This window comes from Crocodylus siamensis, chromosome 2 (genome assembly GCF_052110815.1).
Source record: "Crocodylus siamensis isolate JL-2025a chromosome 2, ASM5211081v1, whole genome shotgun sequence".
Classification (NCBI taxonomy): Eukaryota; Metazoa; Chordata; order Crocodylia; family Crocodylidae; genus Crocodylus; species Crocodylus siamensis.
The window spans coordinates 159,531,576-159,552,246 of record NC_143396.1 but is presented as its reverse complement, the minus strand read 5'-3'; the positions used below and the strand labels follow the sequence as shown (position 1 = coordinate 159,552,246).

General features: G+C 43.2%; 1 protein-coding gene across 8 annotated transcripts in view; it reads left to right on the top strand.

Moving 5' to 3' along the window:
- Positions 1 to 20,671, top strand: part of LOC149870974 (bifunctional methylenetetrahydrofolate dehydrogenase/cyclohydrolase 2, mitochondrial-like) — an 83,060-nt gene that overhangs the window by 38,633 nt on the left and 23,756 nt on the right. For all 8 annotated transcript variants that reach the window (XR_016440165.1, XM_090031938.1, XM_090031937.1 and 5 more), the window contains 2 exons: positions 1,077 to 1,169; positions 9,199 to 9,324. Coding sequence is in view for 7 of the 8 variants with exons in the window: in XM_090031938.1 (XP_089888064.1) it covers positions 1,077 to 1,169; positions 9,199 to 9,324 (219 nt within the window). In the remaining variant the exon portion in view is untranslated. The remainder of the gene's footprint in view (positions 1 to 1,076; positions 1,170 to 9,198; positions 9,325 to 20,671) is intronic.

Here is a 20,671-nt window from a genome sequence, read left to right as displayed (position 1 = left end):
AGGGCTTTTTAAAACAAGCAGATGTTTCTTTCCTTTGAAGGAAATCTCTTTGATGAAAGTTGGCATTGAAGCACTTTTCAGCTTTAAACAAACCTTTCCTTCTACTCTAATGGAAAAAAAAAACTACTTAGATTTCCTGTCACAAGGACTGCTTGTCTTTCAGAGGTACCCTATTAAACGTGTCAGCCTCTTAGCTCTGAATTTGACGATTCTATGATGCATCAGCCTCCCCTTAGTTCTTTTCCTGGAGGGAATGGGAACTAATGTAATCAGAAAAATAGTACAGTCCACCACAGCTATTTTATGGAATTATCTTCTCTGTGGCCTCTGCTGATCTTTCCATCAGACCAGAGAAGAAGGACATATTTAAACAGTGCAGATTCTAGTCTTAAAATGTTGGCATCCTGGAATGCTAAAGAAGTGAAGACACGCTTAGTCTTTTATTTGCAGTCCAAAATAAAAAAGTTGAAAGTATACCACAAATGTATGTCAAACAACTGAATGTTCTCTTCTTTACAAGAAAGTTAAGATCAGTGGTAATAACACTTCACCTGGGAGGCTACTTATTTTTGTATGAATTCTGTTACACATGCCAGTTGCCCAAGAGCATTAACATTTCCTGCACTTGATAATATTGACTTACTAGGACAGGCCTAAATCTCTTCCATTCAGGTTAGAGTCTACTACACCCCAGTTTTGTCCTGGCAATTAGTAGCAAATGAGAAAAATGTATATAATTGTCCCTACTGTTTTAATCCATCAAAGTCTAATTAATCAGTGGGACCCAACATTTGTGATAGGCATGCCACAAATTAGCTCCAAGGCCTCCCCAAGTGTCACTCCAGTCCCTTCCCCTGCCAGATATGCAGCTCTGCTTCCATTTCCTACCCTATTTGCCACTGTCCTGCATCCCTTCTTCCCAGTTTGCTCCATGCCACAGACACAGGCCATCCATGCCATTTGTTGCATGCATGTCACAGGTTAGCCACCTCTGTAATTAATCATTTGCACAAGTTAATAAGTTCTGGAAAATGATTTTGTAAATGTCAATTAACTTCAACTCTTGTACATTACAGGTGATGCTACAGTGACAATTACTCACAGATACACTCCAAAAGAGCAGCTGAAGATCCATACCCAACTGGCAGACATTATAGTCGTAGCTTCAGGTAATACTAAGTATCCTTGATACTACAGTAGCAGCTGTTAAAACCTAGCAAAGTGCTTGATTTCTGCAACTCTTATACCACTAGCTGTTTTAAATATATCATCTAAGTAGGTGAAAAGTAAAGTTTTTGGGGGGTGCTATATTTGATTGGATTGACACTATAGTTGGGAGAGGTGTTAGACAACTTCTTGGACACAGAGTGCCATTTTTCAACTCTAGGGAAGAGAAAGCTTGTCTAAACACTTCTCCCAATTACACAGTTGGCCCAGTAAAAATGTTATTAAAAAAAATCTTGTCATATATTCCCTGGACCGTCACTGCTACAACACCATACCAATCCTGCTATCTAATTAGGTGGCATTCATGCTCTCTCAGGTGTTTCAGTGGGTCTGCTTATTATAATTAAGATGAAATCTGGCCTTTTGTTTCTGCCTTTCAGATTTGCAGATTCATAAACTGTTGTCTCATCACATATGACACCTTTCCCTTAGGGAGACTTGAGAGTGAACTCAGAAAGGGAACCAGTCAGTGCACAGGTTATACAGGTATAATTATGTAAACTAAAACATTTTATGTACAGTAGTGAGTCATTCAGATTCTGACAGCAGGGTTTCCTTATATCAGCTAGAGGCCATAGTCAGATAACAATAACGTCTTTCTTGCTGTTCAAATGAAGGACAACCTTGGCAAATTTAATGCAGGTGTTTTAATAATATATATATGTATTGTTCATCTCTGCTTTATATGACTGCAGTATGCAGAAATAAACAGGGTACTTGCCAAAAGAATGGAGTTTCTATAATTCAAACTTGAAGGTTCAGTGATTTGATATTCCTGAAAGTATGTAAACAAAAATACTTAGGTTTTAGATTTAACTTTTTGTAAATGAAGAGAAAGAGTTCAGACTTTGTGCAACATATGCGGTTATTTCAAATATCTATTAAAAATATAACAAAACACAATTACAACAGCAGTTCTTCAAGTCCCCCTTAGAGCATATAGGACTTAAGTCATTCTTCCACATTCTTAACCCCAAGCCTTGCTAACTGTTCTTCTGGCTGAAGAAGCTTGATAGAGTCTAAAACTTATCATTCCTTTTCAAGTGTTCCTGGGTTAAATGTGCTAGTTCCTTAGTGTGCCAATTTAAGAGCAAGCAAGTTCAGGTCTTAAGCTCAGCTCTCACATGAATGCAGGCCTAACTAGAATTCACATTATGTTAATGGAAAAAAATAATGGCTGTTGAACTGTTTTCTTAAATGTTCCTCTAAGTAATGCTTCTTACTAATACATTAAGACTTAGTGTGAGGATCTAACATAGCTTCTGAAGCAGCTCTGAACAGTCTGTTCTTGCAGAATAGATACCCACATAGACAAAATAACCAAGAACACTGCAAAAATTGTTCTTACAATGAAACTATTTAGTACCAATTCATCAGTACCTCTTCCTCTTAGTTTTTCTTCTTGGTACTTATAAAAGGAATATTATACAACACTCATTTCACAACATGAGGTATACTTGGCGTGATGAAAAATCCTCAGGCAAAATTATGCAAACTACACACAGATCGGTATTGGGTGTGGTATAGAGTTGCATAGACCCAGTGGAAGCTCAGGGAGAGACTACATTTCATGAAGTTGTAATCCCAGTGAGTTTCTCGCAGTTCAGGGGAAATATCCAGACGTCATTTTCCCTGGGATGGTCCAGTGTTCCTGACCTGTTCTGCTGCTAGTACAGCAGAGGCTGTAGGTTCCTGAACCTGTTTCTTCCTTACTTTTCTCTCTTGCTTTTGCGGTGAGACTACAGTTGTGATAATTCCGTATGTGTGATGTGCAAGAAATAGGAGGCACTCCATGTGTTCCGTACCACATCTTTAGAAGATTTACTCATTTTAAAAGTAAACATTTTTAGGAATAGTAACTGAGAAGCTGATCTCCTCACAGTTGGTAGGTAAAGCAGGCATTGGGAAATATCCCTACTTATTTAATTTTGGGACTTTTTATTATTGTTTATGTGTTACCCAACTAGTTGGGTCCATTTTAAAGTCTTTTTTATAAGGGCTTAGTGTACAGCTCCCAAAAGTCAAAGACTACAGGCCACATTGAGATTGTCCCTAGCCTAGACTAGAGAGCCAGACATTACACACAAACTGATGTAAGTGATCAGAAACTGGTTTAACCCTGTAATAGAACAGATGTTCAATGCACATAAATCAGTTTGAAAATGGCTGAAACCTGTTTGAGATAAACCTATTTGAATGTATTATCAGACTTAACTGATTTGGATCAAACCAGTTTATGCAATGTCTGTCCCAGACCCCTTGCTGGTTTAAGTTAAACCAGACTCCTCCAGCATCCCAGCATGCTCTCTGCGCTGGGCGGGGCTCTCTGCTCCACAGCAGAGCTGGCCCCTCTCCTTTGCTCTCTGACTGGAGCTCGGCAGAAACTGCAGACGTCTGCTTGGCTTCCCCCTGCTCCCCCCCTCCCCTCCCCATCCCTTCTGACTTGCACAGACACCTCTCAGCATTAGCTAGCAGACCACATACTGGCTAAGGTCCGTGCTGTGGCAGATGGGGGAAAAAGACAGAATCAACAGGTAGCTGGCAATGTCCCTGTGTTGTTTTCTTAATAGGCTGATAAACACTGAGTTAGGGGTGATAAACACTGTATTATCAGTTCCCTCCTTGACTGGTGGGGGAGGCGGGGGGGGAACCCCTCCCCAATCAGAGTGTCCTGCCAGAGCCGGCCACACTCCCCTCAGCTCAGCACTGTAGAAAGGAGGGGGGGGCTGCTCTAGCGCCCCCCAGCTTCTAGCCTGAGCCACTGCAGGCATGTGCCTGCATTTCTGGGATGTCTGTACAGTTAAAAATGGATTCAGCCTAGCCAGGTTAAATTAACCTGCAAAGATTGAATCAGTTCAGGCTTTTTGAATATCTGTCCCTAGCCTAGATGTCTAACTCCTTTATGGGGATTTTAGGTGCCTAAATTCCAAAGAGTGATTCAAAGTGACCCTGGACCAATCGCTACAAAACTCATTACCTACTACATATATTAAGCTTCTTCGTTTTGGATGGCAGAGTTGTTTAAGTATTTAAGTGAGGGCTTCTAAACATGTCCAGGAGTTATTCAGATGGAGGGCTCAGGCACATCACAGCACCTAATTCCTACTTAAATTTCACTGCAATTCAGGTTGTTCCTAGGAAGCACCTCAGCTCTGCCTAAGTCCTTGCAAAGCTAAGCAGGAAAAAACAAGCAACTCATATCAACAGCATTGAATTCAGGTAAAAAATCAGTGGGGGGCGCCACCTACCTTTTGACCAACAATGTAGCGATTAAAGTGCTTGCCTGGGAGGTAGGAGATCCACGTTCTAGAGTCACCCTACCCAGAAAGCAGATGATTTAAGTTCAAATTCTTTCTAGGAGAAAGCCCTTAATCACTAGGCTATAAAATAGTCTGGGTGAGGGGAATCTTTCCGCTTTCCTTTGAAACTGTGCCACAGTGCCACTAAGGCTATTCTTACATGTTATTTTTAATATGTTATATTTATATCGTATTAATATAACTTAGAAAGTTTTCTGAGCAGTTGCACATTAATGCTTACTATAATCTAAAATAAATCGTAGTACCCCACCAGCTCTTGAACCAGCTCTGGTGGGGTCCCAGGGCTGAGTCCAAAAAGCTGATGCATTTCAGTCTCAGCTCTGGGATTGCACAGAAGCCAGTTCAAGGCTTCGGTGCATTAAAGAGGCTGTAAGCCGGACAGACAGCTGCTTGTTGCAATCCCACTCCCCAACTCCCTCACATAGCACCTCAGCCTTGCCACTTCAAGGGCCCAATATGGTAAGGAAGCTGGGAGCTGGACAAAGAGCTGCTTGTCTGTCTTCCTCTTCCCCACTCCCCAACTGGAGCCAGTTCAAGGTTCCAGTATGGCATGAGGGCTGGGAATGAGCCCAGCACTGCAAGGGAGCCAGTTCCTACACCACACTAGAGCTAGTTCAAGTCTCTAGCGTGCTGTGCTACAGTGGCTGGGAGCAACTGTGGTACCGCACAAGAGCTGGACCAAGTCCCCACTCTGCATGGGGGCCTTGAACTGGCTTCTATGCAGTGTGGGGCGCTGAAGCCCCAGAGCTGTTTGTAGTTCCTGCTCTGCCCTACCACACCACAGCCAGTTTTCTCTTGAGCAGTGAAAGCAGGAGGCTTATCAGGTTCCCACCTCCTATCACACAGGAGTCTCCTGATCATATTATCTCTGTGGAGCAGTTGGACATTAGCTTAACACATTAGGTAATACGATTTGGTGATACTCCTTTCTGGAAAAGGCTAATGGTACTATGCCATGATGACATTTAGCACATGCTTTACTGTTTTAACACTTGGACACTTGTGTGGTAAGTGCTGTTAGCATGTTAAGTGTAATGTGTAAGAATACCATAAGAGTTTGAGTCATAGGAGCAAAAGAAGAGCAAGGAAATGGTAATCTGCCTCTGTAGATTTGTACTGGTTATAACACTCATTTGGGAGGACGAAGTCTTGGGTCCTGGTTCTTGCTGCCTACACGGTTTCTAACTACCTAATATAAAACAATCCAGTACTGGGAGTAGAGACCAGAACTGCTGTAACAGTTAGATATGAAGGCAGAGTTCTTGCTTGCTCCCTATTTTTTTTAATGAATTTTGTTACCAGGATCTTTCATAGTGACCCAGGAAAAAGTTTTATGTTAACACAGTAGCTGAAGAGACCTGCTATTCTATACCTGTTTGTATTTCTTACTGCTGAAGCTTCTTATCCTAGTAGGCTGCATTGTTGTAGTCCAGCTAGAGGCTGAAGGAGGTGTAGGTATTACTTAGGCCAGGTCATCATCTGTCAGGATGATGAATATTCTCCTTACTAGTCGTAGATAGTGACATTTGTTTTTCTTTTTTTTATCACGGTTGCGTTGTGGCAGCTTAGTATCACAGCTTAATATCAGTAAGGAATCTAGGCATTCACCTAATTTGTGAACAGAATTACAAATTATGGGTGTGTTTCTTCAGTCAAAGACTGTTTCTTGCTTCAGACTCCTTTGTGTTTACTTTGGCCTTCTGAGTAACCTTGACTTACTCAGGTTCAGCCCCAACCAGCCATTCTTCATTGCTGAACAGATCTTGGTCAAACTTTAGTATAGCTTAGTGTTATTAATGGTGTTTCCACATTTTGCAAAGAAGAGAGAAAGTTACTTACTACATATCACTAGCATTTGAGTCCAAAATTGTCTTGCCAGTTTATCTATTATCTGCTTCCTAATCTATGAATCTATAAATTGGAAAGCATATAACAGCAGCATTACGCATATGATGCTGTACATTAAGTCAGTGGTTCTCAAACTTTTTACACTCAAGACAGCCTTTGGAAAATGTCAGCTTTTAGCTTTCACTTTTTTTTTGATTAGGGAAACATAATGGAACAAACTTGTCTCAAAGAATTCTAAGACCTCAACAGGTCAAAATGTTTTTGACACTATGCATTCCTTTTGGAATCTCTGGGTTTATCTTGTGACTGGTGTAGGTGTTTGCACTTCTAGCAGTGCTAATATTATGTGGCACCCTTAAAAGGATTCATAGCACCCCAGGGTGCTCAAGAGGGTATAGTTACCTGTGGTGATGCAGGTCCAAACCAACTACTTCCTATGTTCATCCACCACTAAATGAGACTGTCTCTGAGGAAGAAATCTTGTCTAAGATCTCTTCCAACTATGCAGTTGGCCCAATAAGATACCACCCTAAAAAATTCTTGCCTCTTGCATAGACAGGCCCCAAGGAGGACTATAAAACAATAGCCCACACTTGTAGGGAACAAATTAGAAAGGCTAAGGTGGCGGCTGAACTTAGATTAGCAACAGGAATCAAGGGCAACAAAAAGTCTTTCTTTAGGTATGTAGGGAACAAGAGAAAAGCAAATGGGAGTGTGGAGCCGCTGCTCGGCAACTCAGGACAGCTGGTTACAGACACTCAGGAGAAAACTGAACTCCTGAATGACTGCTTTGCCTCAGTGTTTCATTGGGCCATGGGGAAAATCATGCCAGAATAAGCAGGGCAGAAATGACTGCCGCCCTACTTTCACCATAGTACTGGTGTGTGATCAATTACAAAAATTAGACACACACAAGTCAGCAGAACCAGATAAACTCCATCTGAGGGTGCTGAAGGAGCTGGCTGACATCATCATGGAGCCCCTGGTGAAACTGTTCCAAAACTTGTGGTGCTCTGGAGAAGTCCCTGAGGACTGGAAGAGGGCCGATGTTGTGCCCATCTTTAAGAAAGGGAGAAGGGAGGACCCAGGTAACTATAGGCCAATTAGCCTAACTTCTATCCCAGAGAAAATCCTGGAAAAATGAATTAAGGAGTCTATGTTTGATAGGCTTGTAGAAGGTATGATTCTGAATGGCAGCCAGCATAGCTTCATCACAGGCAGGTCTTGTCTAACCAACCTCATCTCCTTTTACGATCAGGTGACTTGCCACCTGGATAAGGGAGAAGTGGTGGATGTTGTATACCTTGTCTACATTGTTGGTCAAAAAGCTTTTGAACTGGTATTCCACAATGTTTTAACAAGAAAATTGGAAGATAGTGGGCTTACCTGCGAGACAGTTAGGTGGGTACAAAGCTGGCTTTGGGGTAGGTAGGACCCAGAGTCCTAATGAACAGAATTGGTTGTCTTGGTGAGAAGTAGGCAGTGGTATCCCACAGGGGTTGGTGCTTGGTCCTGTACTTTTCAACATCTTTATCAATGATTTGGTTGAGGAGGGGAAGAATTCACTGGCCAAGTTCACAGGTGACACCAAGTTATGCAGAAGCATGGTCACGCTTGAATACAGGCTACAGATACAGATGGATCTAGAAGGCTAACAAGTTGGGCCAGTCAGAACCAGATGAAGTTCAGCGTTGAGAAATGCAAAGTGCTTCACCCGGGGACCAAGAATTGAATTCACACCTACAGGCCTAGCAACATCAACCTGACCTGCACTCTGAATGAAAGAGACCTGTGAATAATAATAGACCACAGTATGAATATGAGCCAGCAATGTGACTCTGTTGCCAGCAGGGCAAACAATGCATGCATGCATGCGTCAATTAATGCAGCTCCAGCAAGACCAAGGAGGTGATTCTTCCACTCTGCTTGGTACTGGTGAGACCCCAACTGGAGTACTGCATCCAGTTTTGGGTGCCACACTTTAATAAGGACATGGTATAACTTGAGAGTGTCCAGAGAAGGACCACCTGTATGATTAGAGGCTTGCACAGCAAGCCATATGAGGAAAGGCTGAGGGACCTGGGACTCGTCAGCCTGAAAAAGAGAAGGCTGAGAGGGGACTTGGTAGGAATTTACAGTTATATCAGGGGCTCGGTAAACATCTGTTCACCAGGGCGCCCTTGCAGAGAAACAGGAATAATAGTCACAAACTCCTGGAAGACCACTTCAGGCTCAACATTAGGAAAAAATTCTTCACAATTAGGGTGTCCGGACTGTGGAATAAGCTCCCTCCAGAGGTGGTGCGATCATCTACCCTGGAAATCTTCAAGAGGAGACTGGATTGTCATCTTGCTGGGGTCACCTGACCCCACTTCTCTTTCCTGCCTTGTGCAGGGGGCTGGACCTAATGATCTTTGAGGTCCCTTCTGGCTTTACAATCTATGAATGTTTCCTGGACCATCACAGCTACCGATTCACTCGAACAAGAAATCAGCAAAGGAAAGGTAAGATGCATGTTAAAATATAAAAGAAGAAAGAATTTACTGTAGAGCTAGTATCTTACATGGCTTAATGGAATGTTTACTCTCTTAGGCTCAAGTCTTGGGAGCAGCTTTGCTTCTGACCCTCATAATGCAAATCCAAGACCACAAAATAATTGTTGAATATTTTCTATGTACAGTACATAAGACAAAAAAGATACTGAGAGACTAACACAATGTTTTCTGTTTTTATTATAAGTGAGAACTGATAACGTATTTTTTATGCATGGTTTTGTTAATCAAATAAATCTTGATGATTTCAGGTATTCCCAAGTTGATTACAGCTGATATGGTTAAAGAAGGTGCCACTGTGATTGATGTAGGAATCAACCACATTCACGACCCTCTTACAGGGAAGACCAAATTAGTAGGCGATGTGGACTTTGACGGTAAGTAAAATATTTCTTTTGATAGAAAACTGCTGAATAATTATATTTAGGATTTAAGTTATTTGATAAAGGTCAGTGAGAAGTTATCAGATAAACCCTTTCTCATTTTAAGACAGACACTGGACAATCAAAAAATTAACGTATCTAGGCTCAATTCATATACTAACAAATATGAATGTTTTAAAGGAACCTGCTTTGTTAAGTACAAAAAGCCTGCCAGCTATATTGACAGATGTATTGGAAGTGATGGTGAAAGGCTGTGGCTCTGTCTTCTCACCAGACTTCCCTGCCCCCTTTAGGTATCTTATGCCCCAGGAACATTGAGAAAGAAAGAGCAGTTCCCACGCTACTGCTGGCATAGGGACTCCAGCTGGGTATAGCATGTCTTACATCACCACTAGTTAAGCTGCTGTCATCAAGATCTTTTCTGCACTTTGACTTTAACTTCATGTTTGAAAACATTAACAATTTTCACTTTAGAAATTTTCTGTGTGCCAAGATTTGGCATATGTGAATTTATTTCTGAAAATCTTGATTGTTCCAGGCTGTCTTGTCTTACATCAATATACCCTTGGTCATTTGTGACTTCGCTTTAGTTTCTTATTGTGTACTCTGTGTTCAGAAACAACTACACAATATAACTTGATTAAAAATCTCGACTCAAGAGGCCATCCAGACTGGAATAGCAGGATTGTTGCAGTTCAAAATTAGAGTTTATTGGCAGCGCTGTGTGTGGGAAGCTCACACAGGACCTACCCACATTATTACTGGTTCATGGCATAGTTTCTTATTTTGATATTCATGAAATAAACCCACATTGTAAAACAATATATGTTCTAAAATTTTTACCTGTAAGTTCTCTGTCTAGAATCCTAATTATATTAATATAATTTTAAAAGGTTATAATACTATTTGGTGCCTGGTGGGGAAAACCTGTCTTATTCATATATATAAATCTATCAAAGTTTGTGAAATTATTCACATGAGTAGAGCAAGTGAGTTTTGACATTCCCTATATTGGAGAAATCTTTTACATTTGGATAGTTGCATGAGTAAGATAAGCAATAGATAGGACATTATTATAGATATACAGTTCTAACCAAACTCTCTTTATTTTCTGCTTTGGATAACAAAAAGAAAAAGATGATAAAAGAAACAAAAATTAACATTCAGAACTTAAACTGATAAAGAGGGAAGTCCCACAAACCATGAAAATGTAAAATTCACTATAATTTTCAGAAATGTAACACACTAAATTAATTTGCTACATGTCTCTTGTGGGTTTTTTAATGTTTGTCTGGTACTCTGAAAGAAATATAAAGCTATATACAGATGGCCAGGTCATGATTCAAGGTTTCAGTAATGCAGACATCTTACTTTACTGTATGCGTCTCAACAGGTTCTGCTGTGGGTTGTTCCTCAGGATTTTACCTGGGGTGAGGGAAGATCCCAGAAAGAGGGAGGAACTTTAACTTAGTTTATGCCACTAAAGTTCCATGTAACATTTAGCTTCATATTGCCAAAGTGAAATTGTTGCTGGTTCATTAGTATCGGTGAAAGTTTCACTAAATCATTAATAAAAACAAAGCAATCTGATCTGTACAGGCTGCAAAATGAAGTATTTAGAAATATATCACACTTTCAAATTACTTGGCTGGGCAATTAAGAAATGAAACAAGCCATTATAATGGCAGAAAAGAATATATTTATTTGGTATATTAATCTTATTATTTGACTGAATTCCTATTTCTATCCTCTGGTATTTTTTAAAGCTTGAGGTCAGACATTTACAATTACTAATACAGTGTCCATTTCATATGTGACATGGTTACATCCTGCCACCCTTCCTCAAGCCCTGCCATCCCTACTGTCACACCATCCTTAATATAGCAAACTGACACCAGGATGAAGAGCTGGACATTAATTTACAGTTGGGCAATCCAAGTGTAAATTACTTTTATCAGAGAGAGATATGAATGTGGCTTACATTAATCAAGTAAGCTGATTTGAGATCTTCTAGGGTGTTAATAAAGTTTAACAGTAGGGTGGGTGGAAGCTTCTTTCAATTGTCACTTCACATGTAATATCTTATATTCCGTGCTCCACTCCCTAGGGTTGGGTTTGAAACAATGGAATTATTTGTTTCATATGTTTGTTTTTAATTTTACTTTGCTTCTTTTGGAACAGACAATATTTGAAAGATGCAGTTACAAACTAAAGCTTCTGATGCTCTAAAATGGGAAAGAGGAATGAATGTCCATCTCAGATGGAAGATATTTAAGATGGCTGTCCAAAACTGGTTTTAAAATTTTAGAAGTTTTATTTTTTGATAGTTTAAAATGTTTCTTCTGGCTCAGGAAAACATTTATAATACAACAAGTATTCTCGTCTTCATGAGTGAACAGAGAGGTGATCAGAAGTCATTTGGGTGTTTATATATTCTGCGTTGCTCTCTTCCCCTCCCTTGGCTTAAGTCACAGGCCCAGGTCACTAATATTGTAGCCTGATTGTGGCAGGGCTCCCAGTTTCACTCCCAGATCATAGTGTCCCCCCACCCCACACACACACACACCTTGACTGGTTGATGGGGTAGGTTTAGGGCCAGGTTTAATAGCAGCAGCAGAGGCCTTGCTCCCAAAGCCTCTGATCACTGCTGTAAAGCTCAGGCTTCTGCCATCCCCCCACTTCCGCCCTCCCCCTGCATCACTGGAAGAGTCAGGAACAGCAGTAGCAGCCATCTGTCCCCCCCACCTGTTGTTTCTTGACAGGCAGGGAGGAAATTCGTTTTTCAAAAGTGCTGCTCTGCTCTGCTCTGCTAGGCTCCCAGCCAATCAGCAGGGAATCTGATGCTGAGCTTAGCATCAGCCAGTCAACATGGTGGGTTCCTGTATGGTTGGGATGAGATGTTCTCGGCTTGCCTTAGTTTCTTCTTATTGAAGGTGGAGAGCAGCATGATTGGAGCAGGGAGGCAGGCAGGCAGTGATGTAGCTGCTTGAATAGTTACACCAAAAGCCTCCTGATTCCTTGACTGGCTGCTCTTATGATCACATGTGTGGTCAGCCTCTCCATGTGGTTGGGCTACTGCTGCTATACATTGGAGGTAAGAGGCTTTTTCCTGGGCTTAGAAGCTGCTGGCTGCGTTAGGCAGAATGCCCTGGTGCAGGTTAGGGGAGGGGCTGTTTGCTCTCTTATGTGTTCTCTCCCCCTGCCCTCACAAGTGCCTGAAGTATGATCAAGAAGTAGCCCTTCTGGTTGATGAATTCAAGTTCACAGGGGAAATGGTCGCAATATGTGTTCTTCTGGCTGCCCCTAAACAGTGGGAAAACTCAGGCTGGCAAATCTATCCACAGCCTCCTGTGGATCAGCAAGTATATGATACTTGAGGCCATCATCCACTGGATTGCCAGGTACACTTGTACTGCTTCTCCAGCTGTTGACTTGTTCATGCCAAAATGGTTTACTGTAGACCAGAGGCTATCTCGGGTTGTGAGCTTTCATATAGCAGTGGCAATGCACTTCTCCACAGATAAGAGCACTTTTATCATCATCATCCACTGCTGTATGGTTGGGCCAAACTTAGTGCAGACATCTATGAGGAGGCCCCTGGACATGCAGAATTGCCCACTACTGCTTGTTGTCCCAGGTGGCCATGACAGTCCACTCCCACAAATGCCACTGCACAGTCTGGAGTTTCCCCCACATCTATCTGACCATAGTGTGCTGACCTGCAACCAAAAATCTTCAGAGGATCAGCTGCTGCCGCAGACAGGGATCCATACATAGTCATGGTCCACCTGTTGTTTGGGAGAGTGCAAATGCAATGTTTTCCCCAGCAAGAACTGCTCCATCATTCTTGGGGCCAATAAAATTAGTTATGGTTCTCATCAAGGTTCACCATTGTTGCCTTTTCCACTCAGACTCCCCCATTAGTTCACAAAAGCTGGAGCTGCAAGATCTGCAAGTACAGATCTATAGTAGCTGGTGGCGTTAAAAGCTGGCCTGTGGTTCCAGGCAGCACAAATGCAGCAGAAATACAGGCAGGTAATCAGTGGCAAAAGCTGCATGGTGAATCACACTAGAATCCCTCCTAAACAAAATTCCCAGTGCACTCACAATTTGAATAACCAGTGGACTCTTTATTCAGGTCTTGCAAGTCAAGGGAACCTTTGGACATTTGAGCAGCACCAGGCAAATTCATGTACTTTGGCTGTCCTGTTATGTGTGGACCTTCCCTTTTGAACAGAAGACAACTGCTACTAAAGGGAAAAAGATATGTGGCTCCTGAGCATCTCTGAAATGTCAGACCCCAATTTTTTTGTTGGCATAGCTGTGTTAGGCAGGTGCTGTGAGCTGTGATTTTTTTGACCAATATAGCTGCACTGGCAAAAGCTAATAGTGCCAATGTTGTATTCAGCAAACTGCATTTTTTTTGCTGCAATAGCTGATTTCACTTGTAGTAGAGGGGGGCTAGAATGCGCTATTCATGCAAAGACACTTTTATATTGTCAGCTGCATTACCACACAGGGCAAAGTTGCAGATACTTTAGAGCAGTTGTGCCCAACCTGCAGCACACATGTCATAAGCGGCACAGGTAGCCTCTTTGTGTGGCACACAGAAGATCAGGGAGAGGGCAGGGAGCAGAAATTAATGAAGCAGATCAGGTAGGGAAGATAAGGTAGAGAGCAGAAAACATTGCAGCACATCAGGCAGGGGTGATGGCACTTGGGGAGGGTGTGGAGCTTAATTTGTAGCATGCCTGCCAAAAAGGTTGGTCCCCACTGCTTTAGAGGATAAGATTAGGATTTAGACTGGCCTAGAAAATAATCCTAAATAAATCAAATTCAATAAGGACAAAGAGAAATGTCCTACATTTTGAGCTGGGATAAAATAACTGGTTGGCGTGCAGTACTGCAAAAGACCTGGGATTTATAGTTAGGTTAACCACATATCCTGGTTTGGCCAAGACAGTCCTGGATTTCACAGGCCATCCCAGCATACTGGCTGGTTGTCTAAAATTGAAGCAAAAGTCCTGGATTGGTGGCACCACTCCACCTGCAAGTACTTGACCCAGCTCTTCCTGAGCAAGGGCTAGAAGCTGTTTGGGGCAGTGGGTAGGGTGGGCTGAGCACTGCTCCGACTGGGGCAGGGTTCAGCTGGGATGGGGTGGACCAGGGCTGGGGCTCAGGCACCTATGTGGATCAAGCTGAGATGGTTGCCTCCTGTTGGCATCCTCATCCTCTGCTGCTGCAGCCAGTGCTGATACCTGGACTGCATGTGCCAGCCCCAGGTGGCTGTCTGTGATAGTGAAGAGGAGCTATGTGGCTGTGCAGCATGGGCTGGCAGTCTGGGAGGTGCCGCACAGCTGCCACTCCAAAACTCGATTCGGCCTCTGTGTGTGGGGAATGGAGCTTGGCTGTAGGCCTCTGTGCTGTACACACTTCTCCTCCATCAGTCCTCTTGGGAGCCTGGTGCTGGGGGGGAGGGCTGTGTGGTGCCCACTGTCCCAGATTTATTTACCCCATCTCAGATTTCCTTCAAAATAATATGGCCACCCTGTTTACAGTGAAGCAGAAGCTGAATATGAGCCAACAGTGTGCTGTTGTTGCAAAAAAAGAAAAGAAATAGCCACAAACATACTGGGCTGCATTAACAGGAATGTCTCTGTGGAGGACTGAGCCTTTGGTTGCCCAGGGACCATATCCTGCCCTACTTTTTTCCCTAGGGTATTTTTTGTCCCCTGGATATCCAGGTACCTAATTTTGCCCCCACACTATAAATTTGCAGCACGGGGAATTTTTTTTATTACTACATGCGCTTCTTGAAGCATGTCAAAGGGGCTTAAGATGCTGCAAGAGGCATGTACATGCTTGTCTGGATGCACCCCTAAGGTCCATTCCAGCCCTATTCTTCTGTAGTTCTATGCTAGGAGTATTTCGCTAGAATACTGGTGTGCCTCAACCAGCAAAGTGCTTGTAAAGAAGATATGTTAAGTCTCTGAAAATGGCTTTTGAAAAACTGGCTAAAATCTGCACACTCTTTCCTGTGTGGCTTGATGCTCTTAACTGTGGAACATGCTATCCACTGATGAGCCCATGACTATATACAAATGTTCAAATGACCTGGGAAAATTCTCAGGAAAAGAAACAGAGATGCCTGAACAGACATTCAGATACTGGGCCCCTGAAGAGCAGAGAGGTTGCAGTGCTGATGCTGCACAGCCAGGGGGCCCTGACACATCTCAGCATGCTCTGCAGTCTTCCTCAGTCTGCCTGGTGACAGATGGCAGTAGTGCACAGGGCTGTCCTGACTGGCTGCCCCAAATTGTTCAGTCAGCCAGTGTCTCCCTGTAGCACATTGTGGAATTATGAAGGGGGCATATTCTGCTCCATCCTTAGCTGGAGTGGTAGAGTCCAGCCTGAGTGACACACTGTCTCTGCAGGGAGAGAGATAGGTGGGTAGGAGCAAAACACACCAGGATATTGAAGAATGGTGCTGCAGCTTCTCTCAGAAGGATAAGTTATACATAAATTCAGTCTCCCCAAAAGAAATTCTACGGGAGTGATTTAACTGTGCTTGCTCCTAAGTTGTTTTTTCTGGGAGTGGGTATTTTTCCTTTGGAAGAAAAATCCTGAACATCTGTAGACTTGTTTTCTCCAGGGAGAGCAGTGAGAAAAACGGAATGACCTATGTCTCTCACTGAATGACTCATGTCTCTCACCTTCCACAGCAAGTGGTCGTTAGATTATAGATTTCATAGACATTAGGGCTGGAAGGGACCTTGAAGATCATCAAGTCCCAGCCCCCTGCCCCAGGGTTAGGAAGTCAGCTAGGGTCAAACAATCCCAGCAAAATAAGCATCCAAACATTTCTTGAATGAGTCCAGACTAGATGTCTGCACCACTTCTGGAGGGAGTCTATTCCAGGCCTTGGAGGCTCAGACAGTAAAGAAGTTTTTCCTTATGTCCAGCCTAAAACAGCCTTGGAGGAGTTTGTGACCGCTGGTCCTTGTTATCCCTCAGGGCGCTCTGGTGAACAGACGTTCCCCCAGATCCCGATGCACACCCCTTATGTACTTACAGGCAGCCACCAGGTCATCCCTGAGCCTGCGCTTTTCCAGGCAGAAGAGTCCCATGGCTCTCAGCCTCTCTTCATAAGAAATATGAAGATGGTGTTATCTATATGAAATATAAGATTATATGGTAAACTAAACACACACAAAGTTAACAAGGAATATAAACCTCCTTTTCCCTCCTAAAATGTACTCTTTCTAGAAGGTATGTCTTGAGAAGTTTGTTCCAAACTAGTTTGTTTGCTTTAATTGTAGTTATAGAAATGTATCAAACTGAAGTGCATCCATATCACTTAGTTATGCCTTCTTAAGTTCTTCTCCTTTTAATCATTGTATCCACACAGCTTTGTGCTTTGTTCAGATTAATATTTAGTGTTCTGAGTAGATATTCCATGGTACTGTGATCTACCATTCCACTCTATGTTCTCTAATTTTTCTCCTGGCACATTGTGGGGAAACTATTGGAAGCTACAGGAAGTCTGGGACTCCATCAAGCTATGAGGAGAGGCTATGGGACCTGAACCTGTTCAGCTTTCACAAGACAAGGCTGAGAGGGGACCTGGTGACCGTCTACCAAAGGGGACCAGCGGGGAATGGGAGAGACCATGTTCCCCAGAGCACCTCCTGGAGTAACAGGGAATAACAGCCTTAAGTTGTTTAAGAGTAGGTTCAGGCTGGACATTAGAAGACCCTACTTCACAGTCAAGGTGGCTAGGATCTGGAATCAACTTCCAAGGGAGGTGATGCTGGCTTCTGCCTTGGGGGTCTTTAAGAGGAGGCTTGATAATTACCTAGCTGGGGTCATATGAGTTTGTTCCTGCCCAGGGCAGGGGGTCGGACTTGATGATCTACTTAGGTCCCTTCTGACCCTACATCTATGAAACTATGAAGCTAATGAGCTTTCGTAGTTCCTCTTCTGTCCTACTTTACATTGATCAGTACCATTTTCAGATAACTGGTAGGTGTTAGGAAAGACAGTGATCCACGTGCCATAATCATGACAGCCATTAATATGACCAGGACAATGTGCACGCATTTGGAATTATGGAGGCAGACCACCCCTGTGGTTTCACAGGGTTGTTGATTGTAGCCATGTTGGTCTAAGGACATAGACAGGCAAGTTTATTTGGGTAGACGTGATATCTTTCATTAGACCAACTAAATGCAACTAAGTGGTTTAGCAGGGCTGTAGATAACACAGCAATACAAATAATAGAGGAGGAGAATGAAATCAACCAGTCATTTCTACAGAGCATTTAATTGGAGCACTTGGGCGTGCACTTATTCAGGAACTAGCAAATAGCAGCAACTGGTGGGATGGCATAATCAAGGCTGTCCCTAGGGTATGGCAGCTGCCCTGGTCCCCATGTTTTGGGGGCCCTACACTTTGACATCTGAGGGCTGTGGCAGAAGTACTGCCTAGCACCTGCCCTATGGCACAGCCTGGCCCCGAGTCCCTGCAAGGCTACCAGGCACCACAACTTGACTCAGCTTGGGGTCTGCTACCACAAGGGCATCTCTGACCCAACATGGCCTGCCCAGTGTGGCCCTTACCTTGGCTGCCCCATGCTGCAGGCAGCCCCCTGGAGTAGACTGCACCAGTAGTAGCACCCTTAGTGCCAGGGCCAGGGCTGCAACCTCCATCCCACTTTGCAGGCTGCGCCACCTGGCTTTCTTAAGGGGGCCCCACACCCTCCTAGGGTCAGCCCTGGATGGAATGATGCAGAACTTGGATGGCAAACAGTAGTGGCAGAATTTCAGTATGAAAAGGTTCTTTCTTAGAAATCTAAGCTTGCAATTCAGCCTGGAAGTTCAGTTGAGGAACACTAGCATGAGAGAATTGCTGCCAGCATGGCAAAGGATGTTGCCATTGCCACCTGCAGTTGCTATTTGTCTGTAAATACCAGTTTGGGGTTCACAGATCAGCTACTGGGGCTCTTATCATTGAGGTTTGCAGTACTATGAGGAAGATTTTGCTCTGCTGTGTCACAAAACTTGGCGATACGAAAGAGGCCTCTGATGGCTTTTCACAGACAGACTTTTGGCAACCTATTCTTTGCATTCTGCTCTAGATCATAGACTTTGCCAACAAGAAGATGCACTTCTGCTGTCTCATGGTGCAAGGCCTGGTGAATCACTGTGAGAGACTCACTGATATTAATTTGGGTGGTGCTAAGATATTTGGAAACTCAAATGTCTGGAATGTGCAAAGGAATCATGAGGATTATGTGGTGTGATCTCAGATACCACAATTTCAGTTCCTTCTTTTATGTACTTTATAATGCACTGCAGAAAGAATCCCAGAATGCTGGTTCTCTGCCAAGCACTTGTTTAAAAAAAAATTAATACTATAGGGCTGTGCGAAAAAGCATTGTTCCGCTTTGACTTCTGTTTTGACGGAACAGCTTTTTGTTTCGAGATTTGTTTCATTTTGAAAGCACTGTTCCTTTTTGTTTCGTCAAAACTGTTTCACTGTTTTGGTGCTCTTTTGGCATTTTGCCCATAGGCTATTCTGCAACCTGCACCAGGAATATTGGTGCTGCTGCAGGCCCCAGCTAACAGCACCAGCCTCCTGTGATCTGGCAGGCAGATGGAGGCCCGCACCCCTGGGATAGAGTCTAGCACAGCCCCTGCAGCCCTCCCAGGGGTGTGGGCAGGCCCCCAGTCTGCCTGCTGGATGAGAGGAAGCTGGTGCTGCCAGCTGGGACCAGCAGCAGCACCAGTCTTCCTGGTGCTGGGTGCGGGCTGTACCCAGTGCCATCCCAGGCAGCAGAAACAGCCTCCTGTGATCCGGCAGGCCAATTGGGGGCCCCCCACACTCCCAGGAAGGCTGCAGGGCTCTGCTGACTCCTCCCAGGGGTGCAGGCGGCTCCCCAATCTGCCTGCCAGATGACAGGAGGTTGCTGCTGCCAGCTAGGGCCAGCGGCAACACCGATCTTCCTGGTGCTGGGTGTGGGCTGCACCCAGTGCTGCCTCTAGCCAGCAGCAGCAGCCTCCTGTCATCTGGCAGGCAAATCAGGGGCCCACACCCCCATGAGGAATCCAACACAACCCCCACAGCCCTCCCAGGGGCATGGGTGAGCCCCCTATCTGCCTGCCAGATGACAGGAGGCTGGTGCTGCTGGCTAGAACCAGTGCTGAGGCCAAGTAAGCCTGACTTTGAAACTTGAAATGTTTCAAAACTTTTGAAACGTTTCCAGTGCCATTGTTTCATTTCAAAGCTGTTTCAAAGGCTTTTGTTTTGTTTTGTTTTGATTTCACTGTTTTGAGCTCGAAACTCATGGAAACATCTATAAAGAATGATGGTGCCAATTGATTGATTGCAGTGTGGTGTGGATACACTGCTTAGACAACAATTGTTATTGATTATTTAAAATAAATTCACAAGACCCACAACAACTTGCAAGTTTAAACATGTCCTTAATATGAGGGATTGCCCCTATTGAGCATATGAAGTGTTTAACTTGTAGAGAAACCTAGAAATAAAGAGTACTTCCAAACCAGATTAACTTGTTTGTCAAGGAAATTACCTGCATTTCATTTCTTGTGAAGAATCAAAGAAAGTTCTTTAAGGCTTTGAAGAAGCTGCAAAATAATAACTAACCCCTCTTAGGCACTCGGTTTGAAGGCTGTTTTCCAGGCTGTCAAATGCTTAGGACAGTATTTCAGCAGTCTTTGGGGAGTGACATTCAGAGGAGAAAGCTTCTACACAATCTAAAAGTGGACATGAAATAACCTGAAGTAATTGACAGTGCTATACCTTGTTCAATACTGTAAGGTTTGTCATATATAAATGTTATCTCAAACTGTATGTTGGACTCTTATGCTATACAAATCTGTTTAGAACTTTAAGAGCCAAATGTATAAATCTAGTATCTAAGTTTGTCTGAAAAAAATATGCATTCATCATGCTCATTTTTATTTCTCTGACTAGGGACTTACCAGGCTCAAATTACCATTTTGCAAATGCACACTTATGTTTACAGGATATTATTTGCACACTTAGGCACCTAGTCTTTGGACTTTCCAAATAAACTATATGTTGATGATTATATGTAAACCAATATAAAAAGAAGCCTGTGTCCTACTTTGAGGCAGATTTCCGTAAAGATTCGGTATAATAATGAATGTTCTGCATGATTTACATTGCTAGACTTTTGTTCAAGAACTTCCTCAGGTTGTGGATTGTACCTCTTTGTCATTAATATATGACCAAGAATGTACTTAATAATTCTAAAATATTACTGATTTGAAACAAATTTGTTTCTATTAAAATA